We start from the raw sequence: 21,617 nt of genomic DNA, 5'->3' as shown, positions 1-21,617 counted from the left end.
AGGCCACTGTGTAAATTTGTCAGAGTTTGCAAAAGCTAGCATCTCTTAGCCTCTATGGCTTGCCAGCTCCTGTGCTGTCATAAATAGGAAGAACAGCACTGATCTTGTGGCTTTTCCATTCCACCACCTAAATTCCTTTTTCTTTAAAGTCATGTTGACATGTGGGTTTTCCCCACATGAATAATCCTTCAGCTCTCAGTGCCCCTTAGTTCTTGCAGACAAGCAAAGGTCTAAACTGGAGTTATATGAGCAGAGCCTCATTCCCTCCCCCATGAAGATCATTAGCTTGGATAAAGTGTTTTTGATTGCCCATGAGGATGGAGAACCCACATTGATCCCTCTCTGGCTAAAGTCATCTGGTGCCCCCTTGTTTTCTTCAGTGATTGATTTCTGCATGCTCTGCCATGCAATACTTAGACCTCCTCTAAAAGCATCATGGCTACTCTCTTGTTCCTGTCTGATGGGTCACCATTATGTGAGATTTTATTCTTAAAAAAATAAAGTTATTTGGAGATGTGTGCATCACCTCCTTTCTCTAACTGCAATGTTTGAAACTAGGAGGGTGTGAAGAGGAGCAGTATGTCTTTTCTCCCATCCCCCACATATGGATAAAAACATCAGCATTCAGTTTATGGAGAAGACGTAGAGGGCACTTAATGCAATCCAGAAGCTCCATTTTAGACCAGTTAAATTATTCCCATAACTTCCTAAAAATGAGTCATCACAAGGGGGGGGTCATCAGAAAAGCTAAAGTAGTATGCCCCCTCCCATAATTTCTTCACTGCAGAAAATAATGCTGCTATTTCTGGATTGGATCTTGTGCAGATTGTCCTTCAAAGGATGAAATGGAGGGGTGTGTTCACAGTCCAAGACCCCAGGTTCACTCCCATCTCTTCTCCACCATTTTTCCTGCTTCCTCAGGCATTGTGCTTCTTACACAGATGGTTTGCTCTCTTCCCTCCTGTGTACCAAGACAAGGTGCAGAGAATTATACAGCTTGTGAGTTCAATGGTGCAGGAATGCTTAGGCACTGTGTTGAAAGGGGATTAAACTCTTTCCCTTTTGAAACTGAAGAGAGGGTGAAAAGGGGCTGAGGGAAGTGCTGTGTGCTGGAGATGCCACAGCGAAGACTAGAAATTAATTTTCAAGACAAGGCAAAACAACCTGTCATAAGACGGCTCCATCCCTGACACCTGAGCCAGTTTCAAAGGGAGGCTCTAAACGTGTTCCCTCTAGTGTTTAAATGGTCTCATTTTATAACCTTTTGTAAAGGTGCCAGCATGGGTGACGCGAACTCTCCCTGTTCGTGACAGCAAAGAGCTTACAAGGCAGGCTTCTGCTTTTTCAAGACCCTGCTTTGATCTTTGGTGGGCTTTCCACTTTAATATTCCTTGCATGCTCTGACAGCTTGAGTGTCTTTAGCAGCTGTGTGTCTCTAGGTAGCCATATTACTTCCTAACCATCATAATTATATCTGAGCAATGTCTAGAATTACCTTATCTGCTGAATGGAGAGTCTTAGTATTGACTCCCTGAGAATGGTGCTAGGGCTCCATCTGAGTACTTGCTGGTAGGATGTGCTTTCTGCCATCAGGCATTATGGCCTTGCTTGAGTCATTTCTGGTTTTCTTCAAGGCAATTATTGTTTGTTGTTGTTACAGTTTTGTAGTCCAACATCTGTCTCCAAAAGGCTGTGAGTTGGCCCAAGGCAGTCATTGGAATGAAATGATACATGGCGTGTGGGAAGAGACTGCCCTGTTCATGTGGCCTTGGCGACAGCATTGAGGCAGCTGGGCCCCAGCCATGGAGGATGCTTCCATATATGTTTCAGGAAACAGGTGTTTATCTTTTAACTGTGGTAGAACGTTCCCTATTTTTATATGCTTTGTGGAGTGTCCTTTTCCTAGGCAGCTGCTCACTGCATGTCTCTGCAAATGGTTGTATGTTGGGGACTTCCATCATCCCAGGGCCCATTTGGATAATGCTTTTCATCCAGAGGCCCCAAAGTGTATGTGCTCATGGCATTTGCATGCATTGGTCCTTCTGAAGAGTTTCCTTACTCACATGGGGGGGGGGGTGTGTGAACTAAACACCACACACAATTAAGGAAACTGGCCTGGAGAAGAGGGGCCAGGACATGTAATGATACATGTCTTTAATCAGTAGATCCAGTTGGACAAGAATGTATCGTCCAAACCAGCTCCTCGGTTTCAGTAGTCTATCTGCTGCACTTGCTAACTGGGTAATAAAGTGCCTTTTCATTGGGGTTGGTTGGTTGGCAACCTTCAGTCTCAAAAGACTATGGTATAAGCCTACAGCATCCAGTATTCCCAGGCGGTCTCCCATCCAAGTACTAAGCAGGCCTGACACTGCTTAGCTTCTAAGAAGAAACAAGATCAAGCATGTGCAGGGTAACAGTGTTCTCTTATAATTAGCAGAGGAGACAGCACCTGTCCATGGGACAGTATAGTACTTCTCCCAGTGGCTGTTGGCAGGTGTATCTTTTTCTTTCAGTTTCTGAACTCCTTTGGGACAGAATCCTCCTTTTTCATTTCTTTTACTGTGTAAATTGGTGTGAATTGTTTTTTAAGCAGTAGTATATAAATATTCTCAATGAATATAAAATGCAATGCCTTCTCTTCAGAGTTGGTGAGAGAGGCTGCTTTATTTTCTCTGATAGTGTGGAGAGTGTGCCTTCCTGCACACTCTCCTTCAGAGTAGGTTTGTGGTGGTGCCATTGAAGGGTTTGTCTACAGTACACTATCAGTCTGCCATGGGTCAGTGCTCAGTTAAAGCTGGCTTACCCCACAGCATCTGCACTGAAAAAAAAAACTCTGCAAATTGCATTTTCACAGTTCCGTCTGTACTGCTCTGGAAAGGAGCAAATGTTCCCACTAAATGTTGTTATGATAAGAATTATGAGCAAACTCAGAAATAGCTGCTGCTTAGTGTGGCCCAGACTGGTCTGTTCTGATTATCTTCCTCCCTTCACTTCCATTCTGTGCCATTCATCTGGGCACAACAGGTCACCACTCTACCAGGGGAATTTAGATTTCTTCATTTGGTGTTTCTTTGCAAAAGCCTATAGTTGATTTTGTGTGTTACATTTTTATCCTACCTTTCCTCCAAGGAGCACAGCATGACACCCATCCTTCTCCCTCTATGCTCACAACAACCCTGTGAGTTGTAAATAAAAGAAAAAGGTAGTGACTAACCCAAGGTTATCCACTAAGCTATGCAGCTGAGTGTGGATTTAAACTTTGATCTTCCCATTCTTAAGTCCACCGCTTCGGCTGCTACACCACAACGGCTCAGTTGTTCAAACCCAGTGAATCCACAGCTAAACTGAGACCTGAACTCAGATCTGTGGAGACCAACAATATACATTACAATTCCCCCCCCCCCCCCAAAAAAAAATCAGCAGGGCGATTTGCTGAAGCTGTTACTAGGGGTCCACTGACGACTTCTGATTGTCAGTGCAAAATGCAGTGTTGCTTAGATTTTGCACCTCAAGTACTAGTAGGCTATCAAAAGCAATGAAATCTGAATGTCCCCTACAGAACAAGGTATTTTTTTAGTGAAGCTGTGGTGTACTGTACTGCCACGTGTCACTCTTTCTGATCCCCAGGCTAGCCTTGCAGGAACTCTGGAAGCTTGCCTAAGGTTTTCCATGCAGTGGGGGGGGGGGGGGTTATGTCTGAAGTCCAGTTCTGACCTTAGTACTGGAAATCCTATTTCCTCACCCATAAATCATGGCTCACGGGGGACCCTGGGAATAGAACTGGAGGAAAGGGAGGACGTGAGCCCTCCAAAAAGGTTAAATAATTCCACTGTTTATTCAGTAAGACTCCGACTCACCTTTTTTGAGGGTGCGCTTGCATGTCTGAGAATATAAATGGTTTTTGCTTCTTTTTTTCCCTGAGAAACCTATTGTGATGGCATTTGTAGCCCTTCCCTCCACCTTGCTCCTCAGGAAAAAAAATCTCTTTCTCGAGCTGTGCTGCTCCCTCTCCCTCCCTGGCCTCGGCACAGACACAGATTATGCATTGTTCAGTGTTTGGAAATTTGACAGCCTGGGTATGTCTCCCCTTCCTGAGCTCATTAGTAAAGAGCAGCATGCTCTCTGGAAGAAGTGTCAGGAGTCCCCTCCGTGTTGCATTGAATTTGGAGGTTGAGCCAGTGCACTGCAGTGCTGCCTGCAGCTCTCCCCAGTGGGGGGAGAGTTGTTTGTTTCTTTGTTTTGGAAAAGTGGGTGAGGGGCAGGAATCAGGAACGGGCCTCTTTTTCCTTTCACTGCCCAAGGATTTGTGTGCAGCGCTCTGTGTGCGTGTGTTTCAAAACACCTCCGTTGTCGTCAAATGGGAGACAAGTAATCAGGATTGTCACCTGGGCACTGCCCATAAATGTCTCCCATATGTTTTGATCATTACCTGTTGCTTGATCTGAAACTGAAGCAGCCCTTTGCTCCATCTGGTCTAGTGCTACCCACTTGAACCGATGGCTGTCCAGGCCCTCTGGCAGTGGGGCCTTTTCCAGCCTTGTTACTGGAGCCCAGAAATGCCAGGGACTGAACCTGGAATCATCCGCATGCAAGGCTTGTGCTTTCTCCCCCCCTCCCAATGGCCTTTCCCCTTCACCACCACATGGCCAGACCACTGGGGAAAGACATTGTTGTCACCAGGGAGAGGATCTGGCCTTCTGAGTGTCATTTTGTCAGGCGGCCTTCTCCTCCTTGCAGTCATGTTTTATGAATTCAGGCTACCCTGAACATAACCCTCTATTTGTCGCCTCCCACGCCACATGGCCGCTGCTGTCCCTTTAGCACTGTTAGCAAAACAGGAGTAACAAGAAATCAGTTTAGTGGTTTGGTGTCAGATTGGGAGAGGGCGGAAAATATCCCCAAAGCATCCAACAAGCTTGTTTCTGCTTAAAGAGGGCCTCAAACCACCCGGGAATTCCTGGATTGTCTCAGGCTGTCGTATGTGATGTCCATCATGCTGTAGAAACACCATCTGTTCGGTATTATACTCTCAGTTGCCAGGCTACCTGCTCTGTGCTGTAACACTTGACTGCCTAGCTCTACGTTAGCAGCATTATCCCAGAAGTACTGAGGGGGGAGAGAAGGAGGAGGAGGAGGAGGGAACAGTAGTCATGATTAAGCCATCTGCAAGTATGGGGGAGGGTGGAAGGAAAGGAGGGAGAGAGCCCAGGGCAGCAGTCACTGAGCCAGGCTGATGGAGCAGGGAAGAATCAGGCTCGGGGCGCCACCTGCTGGCACAACGCATGACCTGCACCCGAGCCGTCTTCACGCACCTGCCACTTAATCTGGAGGCTGCCTGGAGTATTAAGACGTGGGTGGATTCATAAAGAGAGGTAAGCTGTACCACCCGGGCATCCAATGCCACATATGAAACCCCTACTCAGAGCTTAAGACTTCTTGGGGTGCTCAGGGCCTTATTAGCTCCGGTGACAATTGCCTCTCAAGTTCTCACTTGGTAGCGGGAGAAGCAAGTAGCAGAAAAGTGTTGTTTTTTTCCCCCTAAAAAGCACAGCTCCCCCTTTCCAGTCCTGCTTCTTATTAAGTTCTAACCTTCAGGGAGAATTCCTGCTTCATCACTCCTGCATAACAATCGCCATCAGTTACACCAATGAGAGGGAATGTCAAGGTTGATCAGCATTATGTTCACAGATCTTCTAACAAGATGACTTCTATTCCTTTGACCTAGGCCTGCAACGGGAAGCAGTGGTGTCACTAGGGTTTGCGTCACCCGGTACGGGATGCCAGCATGTCACCCCCCATGCAGTGGGCGGGACAACACTCCAGGTGGTGGGTGTGGTGATGTACCATCACTCCACCCCCACTGGTTTTTTGGCTGTACCTTTTGATAGAACAAAGATAGAACACATTCTGCATGAAATTACGCATTGATTGATATGTAACATGATAGTATTATTCCTCCAAACTGTGATTTTAGTGATTTTGGTCACTAGTGGTGTCACACACACACACACACACACACACACACACACACCAGGGTGTCAACTTACTAACACCTTATTGCAGCGGTTCTCAAACTTTTAGCACTGGGACCCACTTTTTAGAATGACAATCTGTCCAAGACCCACCAGAAGTGATGTCATGGTGGAAATGACATCATCAGGCAAATTAAAATAAATAAGTATAAGTAATTAAAGTAAAACAAATAATTGGTTGGTTGGCAACCTTCAGTCTCGAAAGACTATGGTATAAGCCTACAGCATCCGGTATTCCCAGGCGGTCTCCCATCCAAGCACTAACCAGGCCTGACCCTGCTTAGCTTCCAAGATCAGATGAGATCAGGCATGTACAGGGTAACAGTTGCTGCCAATTAAATAAGCAGAAGCCAGCCCTGGACCACCAAGTGAATTTCCTCTGTAGCCTGCCGGCAATAACACCCTCTTTTCCAAAATCAGTAAGGTTTTCAGTCCCACCCAGTGCCCAGTTCAATTTAAGAACTTCTTTTTAAACCAGATCACTGTCAGGATCCACCTGGCTTTGCAAGTCTCAAAAAGTTCACCTTATCAGCTGAAGCCTCTGTTTTGATCCTTTTTAGTGGGGGGGAGGCTGCCTTCTGGAGCACTTGTTTAGCTGCAGGTGCATAGGATCAGGACCATTCTGGTAGCCTTGCACTCTCCTTCACCTGATCTTCCACACAGCCAAGGCACGTTTGCTTACTTGCAAGTAAGCAACGACATTCTGGTGTCGTTGGATACCTCTCAGCCTGCCCTTTCCAACGGACTAAGGCAAGTTCGCCTATTCGCAAGTAAACACATGATATGGCTCACTTTCACTTTCCATAGAGATCCATGCATTTTTGTTCTCCAGTTTTTTGGCCATAACTTTCGATAGAAAGGAGATATTTCACTTTGGTTTTTTGCATTGCATTCTACTCGAAATTCCACATCCAATGGTATATAATATGATGGGGTTACTCCTAACCACCGCAAATTTAGTGTGTCACCCCCCCAGTGCGCATCACCCCCCATGCGCATCATCCGGTGCAGCCCGCACCCCCCTAGCAATGCCACTGACAGAAAGGCATCCCTGGGAAGGGCACCGGGAAGCTTGGTGGAGGAGAAGAGAAGCGTTCACAAGAGCCTTGATGTGCCCCAAATGCCCCCTCCTTCCTCCGATCTTATATTCACTTACATGGATTAAAGTGTGCACTTTTAAAATGCTCTTGGGGAGTTTAAAAATAATCAGCTTTCTGCCGTTCTCCGTTAATCATCACAATCACAAAAGGAATAAAGCATGTTAAGGGGGAAACCAGCTGGCATGAAAGGACTTTACTACCATCCTTTTAACCTGGGCAGGTTCATGATGACCATGCTGCAGAATCCCTTGTCATCAGCCACACTTTGACCAGAGATTATTAAGAGGCTCAAGTTTGGTTTTGGGCACAGAGTAATTGGAATAACCTTCTGTTGCCCTGTCACCTTGACTGAAATGACTAAAATTTTCTTCCACGTAAGTGACGTGTGAGCTCTAGGGAGTCTCTGGGGCAGTGCGTACCTGGGTCTTCTACTGCCAGGGGCTGTGCCTTTAAATGCCGCTCCCTGCTTGACCTGGGATTGTGGTGACACGATGACGTCACCACAATTACTTCTGGGACGCTCAGAGCAGTAGCAGATCGCTCTGGACATTTGTGTCCCAATCTATGTATATTTAATGTACTTCTTTATTTTTTTAAAACGCAAACGTGGAATTGAGATTTGGGCTGGGATAAGTGGTTTAGGATATATTACATGGGGTTTGCTGCCCAGTTATAGAGGGGTGCAATGATCAGGATGCAAAAAAAAAAAAAAAGACACTAATGACAGGGACACATTTGACCAGGACACAGTCATCCAGGATGCAAATACCCAAATATCCCAGTCCATTTCCAAGTCCAGTTCAAAGTGCCAGCTATTATTAACTTTGAACATCTAAATGGACACTTAAAGAACCATCTGCTCCCACACGATCCTTCCTACACACTCAGATCATTGTGGGAGGCCTGACGTCCCATCCACGGCAGAGGCATTGCTGGCATTTGCAGGAGCAGGCCTTCTTAATAAATCTCCAAACTTTGGAACTCCTTGTCCAGGGAGGCCTAGTTGGCCCCCTTCCTACTGGTGCTTAGATACCAAGTGAAAATTATTTTGTTCTGTGGGTAGGTCCATGGAATGCTTGATTTGTTTAAATCTTATTGGGCTTTTGAGAATTGCTGGTTTTTTTCCTGCTAGTTTTCTTTTTCTGCTTTAACCTTGCTTTGTTTTTCAGTGGCGTTAATTGTAAATCATCTTTGCTGTCATGTGGCATGTAACAGAAAAGCAGGATAGAGATTGTTTAAATAATGCCTGATCACACCCAGCAACATCACATAACCATCTCATCACATAACCAACATCACATAACATCAATGTTTGTTTTGCTTTCCAGGAACAGCACACTGTGGGATTGTCGCGGTCCACAGTCCCCATGCAGTCTTCTGTGCCACCAGGATCCAGTAATATGGGTGCAAGTCCAGCCAATGCCAGCTTCTTGACCAACCAGCCTCAAGCGGCCATCATGAAGCAGTTGCTGATTGAGCAAAGAGCCCAGCTTCATATGATGGAGCAGCAGAAGCAACAGTTCCTAAGGGAGCAACGGCAACAGCAGCAGATCTTGGCAGAACAGGTATTGTGCCTTCTGCTCTGCAACTTCAGTGAGACTCTCCAGCACTGACAGAGAAACATGCACAGGGGAGGCAATCAGTGCTGGCCCAAGACCTGCTTTTGGCAGTGTGCCACTACCACTACTGCCTCCACCTTACTCACTTACTCTCCCACTCCTGGTCCTGCTCCCTGAATTCAAAAAGAGGCAAATGGAGCAGAAGAGGCATTGTGGAGGAGAGAAGAGTGGTGAGCTAGAATGTCCAAGATGCTGTGGCCCACTATTCTTCTCTCTTCCGCACCTCCTCTTCTGCCCCATCCCCCTCTTCGTTTTTCAATTTAGGCAGTGAGTGCAGGAGGAGCAGTGGAGGTGAGCAGATGCCCCCAGCCAGTTCAATATCTGAGGTGACTGTCTCAATCAGCCTCATGGATGGGCCAGCCTTGGAAACTACAAAGGCACAGCTTGACTTTCCTACACTAGCTGAGGCTAAACTGAAATCTGAATGTTCTTTATTTGGACCCCTGTTTTCAGGCTGCTTTCATTATCATGGCTGTAGAAGTCATTAGCAAACAACAGCCACTGTAGTGTAAGGACTTGCATGTTGGGCTGGAACCCAGAGGCTCTGGCTTCAAAGCCCCACACCATCCATTGATTGGTTGTCTATTTGCAGTCTGGGACAAGCTATTTATCCTTTGGTTTGCTCTCCATTCACCCTTATCGCAAGGCTGTTGTGAGGATGAACAAGATAAGGATGGCAAAACAGGTTGCATAGTGCAGCATGAATGATAGTACTAATTACTGGTACAATTGGGATCACAGTCAGTGGCTTCCACCCTTAAAGGGATCCAGCAGAAGAAAATAGAATGTGCACCTCAGAGAAATTACCAGTCCTCTCCTTTATTTATGGCTGCCTAGAAGATGGTATTCCTGTAATGAAAACTGATGTTTGATTCATTTCTAAAGCCCAGAAGCTGCTATGTGCAAGACAAGAACTGGGGGCTGCTTTTTATGTAATGGGACAAGGAAAGTTGCCACTTCTGCTATGCCATTTCCCCCACAGCTCCAGTACAGTTACGAACCACACAGCATCTAAAGGAAAAAACCACACCAGTACCATTCCCCTGCCTCCAATAATGTTGGTGTGCTCCTTTCCACATAATCTCATGTCTCTCACAAGGTCTTCCATTCCTGAGTTGTTGGAATGTTGATATCAGTCATGGAGAAACAGCAACTAGTTTCTTCCCATGATGTACGAACCAGGTTTTTTAATCAAAGTCAGATTCAGGTTACTGGCATGAACAGGTAGTGCTATAATCTATGCAAGGAGATGGAAAATTTTCCAGAGAATGAGATTTCAAGAAACACTCTTTTCCACCCCAGCTTGGAATAACAGCAGAACAGATGAGTGACAGCAAAACACTTCAAGCCACTCCCCAAAAATGGTTTATTTGCATTTGGTTCTGTATGTTCTTGATAAAATCAAACATTGTCTTACACTTCTGGGGGACACTGCTGTTGAATGAATGAATGAATGGCATGATATGAAAATTCCCCCAGAATGTCTGAGCATTAACTATGCAAGCTATATGCATAAGGATGACTGCAGTTTTTAAGCCACTATCTGTTGGCAGTTCAACCCAGGTGCATTATGAAGCATGCCAGGGCCTTGCCGCATGATGGCTGAAAATGTGCCATACAAGTTCAGTTTAAGTACTGTGAGGTACTTTTCAGTGGTGATGCTATCTCGTTTTTAATAGATGGGTTAGACAACCTTCCTGCAAGGCATGGAGGATTAGTTGCACTGTTTCAACATCAATCTGGTTGTATGCTCATGTGAAAGTTGTACAGTAGAAAGTGCGTGCTATGTGAACCATTCTGAGATAAAGTTTTTGTTGAAAAGTGGTATATAAATAGTTTAATAATAACAGCGGCCACCAGGGTGCTGAACATTAGTGAATAAATGCCCTGCTACAGTTGCAGTCACAGGTAACAACATTGTGATCTGCCTCTGGCAGACGTCAAAGCTACAGTCTTAAATCCAAGAATCTGGCTTCTGCCTGTTGGAAGTGGTTGACCTGCTGATAGCCAGACCCAGGTGCTCTCAGAGTTTGGCTCTCAAGGTTATCTTCAAGCTCTCCCTCTTTCTCTCTCCCATTGTCCATCATTCTTTTGCCACACCTGAGTGAGGTCCTGAAGGTCCTTGGGAAGTCAAGAGGGAGAGCTGTTGTGGAAACGCTGATGATGCTTGGAATGAGAAGGACTCTGTGTGCCGAGTGCTCTTGATTGGACTCTTTAAACACAGCTACTTACTGTTCACTCTGCCTGCCACTTCCAGGCGGCACTTGTCCTTCAAGAACACCTTGCTTCAAGAAGGAACAATGCCAGTACAGTCATTGCTCTTTCTCGCAATCCGCTGGGCAGGCTCACTCCTTTCCTTTTTCCTTTTGTTTCTAGCAGTTGCAGCAGCAGTCACACTTGCCTCGGCAGCACCTCCAGCAACAGCAGCGGAATCCGTATCCCGTGCAACAGGTCAATCAGTTCCAAGGTAAGAAGGGTGCCACGCTCCTCAGGCTGGTAGCTGCCTACCTGGAACAATTTTACATGTTTAGGCGACGCTTTCTTTAGGTTTTATTAACCAGGCTCTTGATCTACATAGCTGTTATTGGCTGGTTCTTATGTTCACCATCTTCAAGATGAGCAGACAAGTGTAACTACCTAAGAGAAACTGTATGAATCTTAAACTCCACATGATATCAACAGACAGGTCTTTAAATGCAGGCCTGCCCCTTACACATGTAAAACAGCAAGTGGGGAGTGATGGAAAGAGCCAAAGGGTGGGTGTATGCAGGAACTGAACCATCTCTTCGCCTGCAGGCTGACCCTCCAGGTGCTTTTCTCTGGTCCTCTTGACACCAGAAATGAGCAGGGCTGAGAGAAGGATCCAGCAGCACATTACCCTTGTTTCTTGCCATTTAAGGCTGCAAGTCTGCCACCATTATATATAGTTTGGGCTCAAGAACTTTAGCCCAAGCACCACTTAGAAGGCAATGAGATGGGAGTATTCAATAAGGGCTGACAACTTGCTCCCTTCCATGAATGCACAAGGGGCAAATCAGACTGCATTGGCTAGTCATTCCCTTGACATCAAACGCATCCACTGGTCACACACCTCAAAATCCACATCTGTTACATTATTGAGAGGAGCTCTACACATATACAACTGTTTGCACATAAGGCTCCTCATGCAGATGGGAACCCTGGAGAAATCCACAAAATTGGAAATCCTATGTGCATACAGTTGTACACATGTAAGCTCTCCATGTGATTGGCAATTCCCATAATTCAGGTTTCTTAGTCGGTAAGAGTCTATATGCAGTGAGCTGTACACATGCTGGCTTTCCTTTTAGACATCATGCAGAATGTTGGGACACCAAGGCAAAACTGACAGGTCCAGTGTATATACTCAATGAATGACAGAATCACAGAGATACAATCAGTTCCCATTTTTTAGTTAATTTATGTTATGTCATGCAGAAGCACTATGCATTTTATAGTGTAACCTGGGGGTCTTTTTATGTTGGTGAAAGCTGTAGAGAAAGAAAAGGGCTTTCTTTCTTTTCTGCCAAGCCGGGGGGGGGGGGGATCTCTGCTTTCCTCAGCATTGTATTGAACTGAAACCACAATGAACTCGTGGCATAATCAGAATTCCTGTAATTATTTTTAAATAAAGGTGCTAAACACAGGAGCATATTTGCTTTCTAGAAATCAATAATCCACCCACCACTCCCTCTCCATCCCTCCTCATCAGGAAGACACCTAGTTCAGTTATCTTCCAGGCTGTAGAATTTAACTAGCCCAGGGTTTCCTGGCTTCTCATCACTGTTCCAAAGTGGAGTAAAATGTGCTTACAATATTGATTTGTTAATACACCGTCTCTGTTTTAAATGTCCAGAAAAAAACCCACATTTTTCTTCTTTTCATAGACATAATCAGTAACAACACTATAGAAAATCCATTCACTTATGCCTTCTAAGCTATAAAGAAATTGATTAGCCTCTCTTGAGTCTGACATTTCTATTTTCATGGCTTAGTTTTGAAAGATAATGGAAATATTTAAAAGATACGGTTAATGGTCAGGTCATCGTTTGCCTTTCAATTTTGTATGACAAAAGAGATTTCTAACTAATACTTGCATTAGTATGGGCCTGACTAATTTTTTTGTGTGACACTCAGGGCCAAACTGGCCACTAACTTTGGACAAAACTGATCCAAATCTAATGTGCACATAGTCTTTCAACTCCAGCACTTTGGAATGGCAGCTGACAAAGTCCCTGGATTGGATTCTGAACAGTATCTTGCAGTGCAATCTTATACATGTCTACTTAGAAAAAATTCCCTTGTTGCTTATTCCCAGGTACATGTGCATAGGATTGTAGCCTTAGGTTACAATTCTCTACACCAGGGGTGTCCAAAGTTTTTGGCAGGAGGGCCACATCATCTCTCTGGCACTGTGTCGGGGGGGAAAAAGAATTAATTTACATTTCAAATTTGAATAAATTTACATAAGTTTACATAAATGAATATATTAAAGATGAACTTATATGAATGAATGAAGGTCTTGCAATAGCTCAAGACCTATAAAAGGCCTTGCAGAAAGCAAGGCTAGCCTTTCCTTTGCTGCCGCTACTACATCACAGACGTGAAACAGCAAGCTGTGCAGGAAATCCTCATCGCACAGCTCACGTGAGAAGTCAAACAGTCACTCTCACACTGAAAGCAGTTGCGTGGGGCCAGTGTGGGCTCCAACAAATCTCCAGAGGGCCAGTGGCTCATTGGAGACTGGGGGCTCCCTGAGGGCCGCAAGTGGCCCCAGGGCCAGGGTTTGGGCACCCCTGCTCTACATTCTTACTGGGAATAAATCCTGCTTAACTCTGGTTTAGAGACTTTGGGAGCTGGTGTAGCATAATGGTTAGGAGACTAAGGTGCAAATCATGACTCCCCTGGTTTGAATCTAGACATTGCCGCAAACCCACTAGATGGCTTTAGATAAATCACTCAGCCTCAGCTGCAATGTGGAGATAACAACACTAAGAACCCAATTATATCACCCACCAGCCCAGAGCATGCAGCACTGCCAACAAAGCACATGCTGCATGCTACAGGCAAGAGGGCACCAGACTGTCCAGAAGAGGTAAGCAAAAAACTCTTTTCCTTACTTCTCCATAGGTTGGCTGATCTACAGTGGGTCTCCCATGGCTGGCATAAGTCCAAGGAGAATCCTAAGGACAAGGCAAGGTCAGGAAAGGGGGAAAGGATCTTGGTGTATGCAGCTGCCATCAAGAACCAGCCTGATCCACCCCTGGCTTAGACTGCTCCTTGCCCTGATCTGCCCATGTTCCTCCCATGCCACCGAACTACCAGCAACAACAGGGGACAGAAGAGGTTCAGTGGGCCACTGTCACCTGTGCACAGCCTCCTGCCTTCTGCCCTGGTGACCACAGTCTACCTAATGGCGGAGTGGCTTTTCTACCATCAGCCTGGGGCTTACGCTGATGGATCATGAGATCTGTATAAGTGCAGGATCCTGATAGGATTGGGCTGTAAGTTACCCTATTGTAAGGAAAACATCAAGATCTGCAAAGTGTTTTGTGCTATGCAAATGTTAAGATAGAAGTGACTTCTGAAAATGGTGACTATTACTGACAGAGAGGGCTTTGTAAACATAGCTTTGGTAGCTATATGGTGACCATATTGAGCTCTGTTTGCCCAGCTATTCTAGCTGTTTTCTTTGCCCAGGTTAGTGGGGTGTCTGGTTATCCCATTCTCTACCTCATTGGTTGTGATGGCCATTTCTCTGTGAGCTTTGTGCAAATGACAACATCTGAGGATAGCAAGCAAGCACAACACTTATACATCAGCAATTGTTGTCAGTACAAGCATCCCCCAGTAACCATGGGTCCCATATCCATGGTTTTACTTACCCACAGCTCACAAATTTCCTCCATCATGCAAATGACTTATCTGTCTCTGACTGCAGCCCTCCTGTTGGTGTCTTCTGTGTTTCACTGTCTCTTTGCTGTCTGCAGGCACTCACAGGAAGAGGGTTAAGGGCTAAAAAGATGATAGTGTCACATTGTTTCAGCCATCCAACCTGCTTCCTGTTAGTGCTTCCTGCCTCCTGATAGCATTGGTAGAGAGCACAGAAACAGCAAGACAGGAGACAGCGGGCAGGAGCGCTAAACTCAGACCAGTAAGTCATTTTTACAGTGGGGATTAATTTCTGAACCGCTTCTTGTAGGATTTGCTGCTATCTGCAGATTCTGATATCCATGGTACCAGTTGGAACCTATCCCCTGCAGATAAGGGGAGACACCTGTATTTATTTCTGTGTATTCAGATTCATACCCTGCATTTCAGTTGAATGATCCTCAAGGTGCAGGGCCTAGGAGAGGGGGGTAAAGGGGATAATTTGTACCTGGACCCAGGGTCAGAAAGAAGGCCCAGGAGTCAAAGGAGGGGCCCAGAAAGTTCCTGGGATCTTACATTCTCCTATCTCACCTGAACTTGCTGCCTGCACATGATGCTGGAGGCATAACCATGGGCATGCAGCGGCAACTGCAGCTGCAAGCCATACACACCGGGCCCAGGAATGCATCCATGACCCTCCTTGACACCGTGTCAAATCTGGAACAGAACTGGCCTGCTACAGGAGCTCTTTGGCTTGTGAATTTGATAGCCATGAAGGAGTGAATAGTTGCTCAGAGACCCAGCTGTGGGGCTACAGCTGCTGCAGAAGTTCATTTCGGTGCACACAGCACACTGTCCATTCTAGTGTGAACCCAAATACGAAGATGCTAATTTTATGCAATGGATTTTCTATATTTTAAAGATTTTAGAGTGTTTGGTTTCTAGCTGCCAGTGCCGCATGGTCATGTAGACCTGGGATGCACATCAAGAAGAATGGTAGACCTGGGCTCCAAAGATTATTCTGGCTGTCAGCACCTGCCCTATTTTGCTCTCCCATTTTGCCTGCCCCCATTGCCCCCTTCCCTTTTGGGAAGAGGCCCCAAAGAAACTTTGTACCCCCTGATAAAATTCCTCACAGAGGCCCTGTCAAGGTGATCCATAACAAATTATACCACTTGCATTAAACACAAAACATTTTATCATACTTCACACAATAGTAGAGACAATTAGTAGTTAGGTACAAAAGATAGCACAAACTAATGCAATGCACATTTGTGTCCCATTCGACTGCAGCTGTATTTAAGCTTTAAGACTCATCTTTGACCAAAGTAAGAGGACTGAGGACCGTAACTTTTATAATATGATACTGATACTCAGGAGACTAGCGCTACAATTATAAATGCATTTACCAACTCCCATTGAAGTCAGTGAACCTTTCTTGCAAGTGAGTCTGACTGAGTTATTATCTTTAGGATGCAACCTACAAACTACTTACTCTGGAGAAGTTCCACTGAAATCATTTATGACTCCAGAGACTCTTAATTTGTTCTGGAGCAACTGACCTAATGTCTGGTGAGGGCTGGTGCACATTTGTGGAACTCAACTCAGCTGAATGAAAGCAAAGTCAAAATGGATTGCCTTTGGTCAACTTTGTTTTGAAACCATTTCCTTGTGCTGTGCATATATTTGCGTGTGCCCTTGTCTGGTTTCATTCCTTACAAACAGCCTGCCAAATGTGGGCATTTCTGGGTCTGAGTTCACAGCAAGCAGATTGCCATGCTCTGATTCAACCCATGCAGTGGGTTGAAAAGGACAATGCAGTTGGAACTAGGCACACGTAAAGGTTGTGTGACTCAGCCCCTAAGAATGCCACCTGGAGTGAGAGCAAACCAAGGGATGTCAGAAAGAGAAAGATCAAGTTAGCATAGCCACCACCAGCCGGTTAGTACTTAGTACTTCTGAGTCGCTTGTGTTGTGATGATATGCTGCTTTGAATTTTTCCAGGATGAAGATAGCTGGGTTGGATTAGACTGGCCTTAATTTGATTTGGAAGATCAACTGAACTCCTTTGTTGCTCTGCAAGCACATATTCCAAAATTATTATTGATGAGTATTGCTTACAGGGTAAATTATTAGCTTTTTATTCTTTCCTGACACTTTTGAGGTCTTGGGTTAGATTAGTCTAATGGCTGTATTGATGGCATTCTCTACCATGCAAGTGTTTCACTTCACAAGCTGAATACAGTTTCTGTCTCGGGTAGGTAGTACTAGAGCCCAGTTGCTTCTTACCTGTACAAAGAATGAAGTCTGCGTGTCAATGCTAAGATCGCAAAGAAATACAACTACTCTGAAGCTTAATATAAATGACTAGATTATTTATTGCAGGGTCGATGCTGTCATGCAAAAAAAAATTTTCTAAAGGGTTCCTGCTACCTGAATTATTTCTGTGAATTTCTGAACTAAGCAGATGTTCATTCTTAATCTGTGTTGCTTCTCCCACTGTAGGTTCACCACAGGATATAGCAGCAGTGAGGAACCAAGCAGCCCTTCAGAGTATGAGGACTTCCCGGATGATGTCCCAGAACACTGGCATGATGGCTATGGGGGCTTCGCAGAACACAGGGACAATGTCTGCCTCTGCTGGCCAGTCTGAGATGGGAATGGCTCCCTACAGTAGCACAGCAGCCAGCCAACCGGGAATGTACAATATGAACACAGGAATGAGCCAAATGTTGCAGCACCCAAACCAAAGTAGCATGAGTCTGGCGCATAACCCAAGCCAGGGGCCAAGGCAGCCCCCCTCAACACAAGGGGTTGGCATGGTCAGTGGCTTTGGTCCAAACATGCTGGTGAACTCCCCCATATCGCAACAACACCAGCAGATGAAAGGACCCATGGGCCAGGTTCTGCCCAGACCTCAAGCTCCCAGACTCCAAAACATGATGGGGCCTGTCCCACAAGGAGCACCCAGCTGGCAGGCACGAGGCCTACAAGGCATCCCTGGAAGGACTAGCAGCGATATGGGACCTTTTAATAATGGGGCAGCTTACCCCATGCAATCTGGTCAGCCAAGGCTGCCTAAGCAACACTTTCCACAAGGCATTAGTCAATCGGTCATGGATACAACTGGAACAGTAAGACCCCTCAATCCAGCAATGGGAAGGCCAGTGTTGCAATCACTCCCTGGACAACAAGGAGCCAACAACCAAGCCAGACCGATGGTTATGCCGACAATAAGCCAGGCAGTTTCCACTATGACTGGTTTTAACCAGCCCTCTGCACAACAGATTCCTGGAGGTAATTTCGCTCAGAGCAACCAAGGACAGGTCTATGAGAGGAATCCTACTCAGGACATACCTTATAGTTATAGCAATGAGGGTGCAGGAAGTTCTTTTCCAAGTATAGCAGAGGGCACAGACCTTGTGGACTCCATCATTAAAGGTGGACCAGGAGATGAGTGGATGCAGGAACTTGATGAGTTGTTTGGAACTCCATAGCACGTGGGTGTGTGTCAAGTTACAAACCTTTGTAGGGGTTCAAAAAGAAAAGGAAAGCAGGATGTCATCCATCCTTGTTTCTTCGTTTTGTTTTGAAAAGCTGTGCAATGTAAGCTGATCCAAGGTTGATTGTGAACAGCTTAGAGAAGAGTCTACAGCATCAACAGTTAGGCCACAGCAGTCTCTGCTCCATAGCTCATTTGCTGCAAATGGGAATGAGACAGAGAGAGTGTGTAAGGGAGAGACGCTACAAGAAATAGCTCATCTCTATCCAAAGGTCACTTGTGGCAAGGTAGAAGCCACCCCATAGCAGTGCAGTTTCCCACCCAGTTTTACTGGAACTGTTGTTGCTTTCAGGACACAGGAAGAGACAGCCACTAAAAAGCAGGGAAGTTGGCAGGTGATTGTACAGGCCACACACACAGGTCAGATTGTGCTAAACTCTGGGTTTAAAAGGATGCCAAGATTCTCTGTGTTCTTAATTTGATAGGTAGTTGAGCCTGGGCTGCTTGATTACGGGACTGTCACTGGTTATGACTGAACAGGCCCACAATTGAATGGAGTTGTTTGGTGTGCAATCAAGTCTTCTTTAGGTGCAGAGAAACCCCATATTTGGGGAATTTGTCTTTTTTCCTGTTTTCCAGTTCCTCTATATAACCAAGTGATTTTTTTAAAAAATCACTTTGTCTTTAATGATGAGGAAAACTAGTGCAGGCCAAGGATGTGGTCCTGGTTTTGCTTATTATGGTGGCAGCCACCGAAGACAAGGATGGAAAAGAAAACAGCATTAAAAAAGGAAGATACAGATGAAACTGAGTGTATCTGGCTTGATCTTTTCCTGGAAAGACAACCTAAATGGTTGTTACTTGTGCAAAGTTGGGACACACAGGCTGGTTACTTGAAGTTTCAAGCAGTTTCTGCTTCCAGCTGTATTCGATATTTTTTTTCTGATGTCATGGAAAGTTAGGAAGAAACTGGTATAATGGTCCAGAGGGGGCCAGTGACCATTTTGGCTGTCATGCTGTCAATGACTCAGGCACTGGTGCCTGTAAAGTTCTGTTAACTCCAGTGCTATAAACGCACCTCGTGACAGGTTGGAAGCAAGTATATGGTAAGCAGTATCCCAGACAGAGTCCTTTCTTTAACCCTTCACAGTTGACAAGACATTTCTTTCAGATGACTAAATGACCTGTCCTATCCAACTTTCCAGCACCGGTACAGCTGCAATACAGCCCCAAGTTAAGGGAGCCAATGTTACCTTGAGGAACCCTCTGTGACTGCCTCCCACCACAGGATGCTGAGCATGCCTAATTGGCGTGCTTCATACAGCACCGGCACTGTAAAATTGGATAGGATCAGGCCCTTAATCAGTCCAGAAGAAATGAAGTGAGGGAGGCAAGATCTTCCATTAAGGAAGCTTCTGGTGGCAAGCCGCACATAAGCTTGTCAGTATTCCAAGGCCATTTTCAAAGAAAATTGTGTCAACCACAAGTTTGTGTGGCTGGGGAGAAACTAGTGAATGGAGGGATCTTTGATCTCAGTGGGATTTAAAAGTGCCACATCCCTGGTAGACTCAGCCATTTGACAGCTCATGCGCATAGTATTAAATGAATCTCCTGCCTGCTTTGAACTCTGGGTATAAGTACACAGTGCATGCAAACATGAGAAACTGAACTCCAATAGTACCTCTTTTTTTTCCTCCAGAAAAAACACACTTATGAAGAAAGCCATTCTCTGCAAAGAAGCAGCAGGGGAAGGAGATGCTTAGCCCTTTCCCCATCCACTGCTTTACTATTTCAAGCAGCCCCAGCTGCTTTTTGCAAAGGTCAGGGCAAATGCATGTACGGAATTCAGGGGGTAGGGTGGAAACAGCTTGGAGGGAAGATTTCAAGTGCAGAAATGATCATCCTACACACACACTGGAAAAAGTGGAGCATTGGAGTTTGGTCACATGTTTCATGTGTTGTTAGACCGTGAGTGGCATTATCTGGATCGGGATACAGTATTTCCAATGTCTACAAACAATCTGATGCATCCTACTGAAATCAGCAGGAGGCATTTTGTTGTCTCTTGTGAGAGTTAGACTGGATCTTGGTGTAATTTGATAGAAGGCCACTTCGCACACTCTTCTGCTTGCCTTACAATGTGGATTAACTAGTGTGCTTGCAGATTAGCAGATAAGGCATATGGAGAAATGATTATCTACTTACTAATATCACTACAAACACAGCTCATCATTCAAAATGTCATGAATTCTGTGAAGAGGTGTACTCAACTTGTCCCAGGTAGAACCAATCTCTGGATAAACAAGAAGGCAAGCAGAGAGTGGCTTTATCGCGTGCCAGAAGCAGACCCTCTTCTTACAGCTCTCCAGCAGTCCTGTTCAGCAGCCCTGAGCATCACAAGAAGGGTTCAGTCCACAAATAATCTGAGCATGCTTTGCTGTAATTATACCACATGGCAACGGTTTCCAAACTTACCCTGGTCATGGTGCCCCTAGTGTCGCAGGAATTCTCTCCACAGCACTCTGTCACGGCAGCATCATACTATGGGAGGACAATGCAGCCGCCAGCACTCCCTTGAGATCTTGCACAATATTTCAGCCCAGCCAAGATGGCAGTGCCTGCGAGAGCCATGGGATGCCTGGGTTGCCATGGCACACAGTTTGGGAACCACTGCTATATGGTGAATCAGGGATGGAGATACAGGGATTGTTTGTACTGCAGGAGCCAGCTGAAGGTGAGAAAGGCATACTCACTAAAACTTCCTAGGTATGCAAAAGCATAGAACCAATGGTTCCATCATCTCTCTAAAACAGTATCACTCTTTCATGAAAAGCATGTCAATAGAAAGAGGAGGACACTGGCATTCAGAACTGCCACAAAATCTAATAACACTTCACATTCACATTGATCAGAGAGGTACAGGAATTAGCATTGGATTTGATGACGAGGCCTCAAAATCCATTATCTTTGTAAAGCTTCCTCCAAATATTTTAGACTGGGACCAAGTAATAAAGAGTCAGATTTTAATATCTTGGTTTGTGGTGTTATTTTTGTTTTTGTTTTTTTTACTATGGTGCTGATGTATATTAAATGTTTAAAAAAAGAATTATTTGTAAATATGTTTTTACAATCCTGCAGATATCACTGGGTCTACTCTGTAAAATATATACATATAAACAAATATAAATATTATATAAATATAAATATATATATAATGTTTGTTTAAAATAGAATATTTTTATTTCATTCTTTAACTCATCCTCACTGCAGTGGTATTGCACTTCAGATGTCTAATTACTAATTTGTACTGTATCCTTGCCAGCTCCATTTTATCCAGATTTTTCTAGTTAACTGTTTTTTACTTTGTACATTGAACATTGCTTATTTCCTTTTGAGGACTGTACAGAGCTCTGGGAAAAAATGTAGAAAGGAACTAATAACATACCAATTTTAAAGAAAAAAGAATAAAAGATTG

General features: G+C 45.0%; 1 protein-coding gene across 1 annotated transcript in view; it reads left to right on the top strand.

Annotated features, from left to right (window-relative positions):
* The window catches only part of MAML3 (mastermind like transcriptional coactivator 3), a 354,762-nt gene extending 333,545 nt beyond the window's left edge, over positions 1-21,217 (top strand). Inside the window, exons 3-5 of the mRNA XM_066632226.1 lie at positions 8,461-8,697; positions 11,128-11,218; positions 17,146-21,217. Coding sequence (XP_066488323.1) covers positions 8,461-8,697; positions 11,128-11,218; positions 17,146-18,137 — 1,320 coding nt within the window. The 3' untranslated portion in view covers positions 18,138-21,217. The remainder of the gene's footprint in view (positions 1-8,460; positions 8,698-11,127; positions 11,219-17,145) is intronic.
* Positions 21,218-21,617: the final 400 nt, after the last annotated feature.

The sequence above is a fragment of the Tiliqua scincoides genome, chromosome 6, assembly GCF_035046505.1.
Source record: "Tiliqua scincoides isolate rTilSci1 chromosome 6, rTilSci1.hap2, whole genome shotgun sequence".
In the NCBI taxonomy this organism is placed as follows: Eukaryota; Metazoa; Chordata; class Lepidosauria; order Squamata; family Scincidae; genus Tiliqua; species Tiliqua scincoides.
The sequence above is the reverse complement of the archived record's forward strand: the minus strand, read 5'-3'. Positions and strand labels throughout refer to the sequence as shown.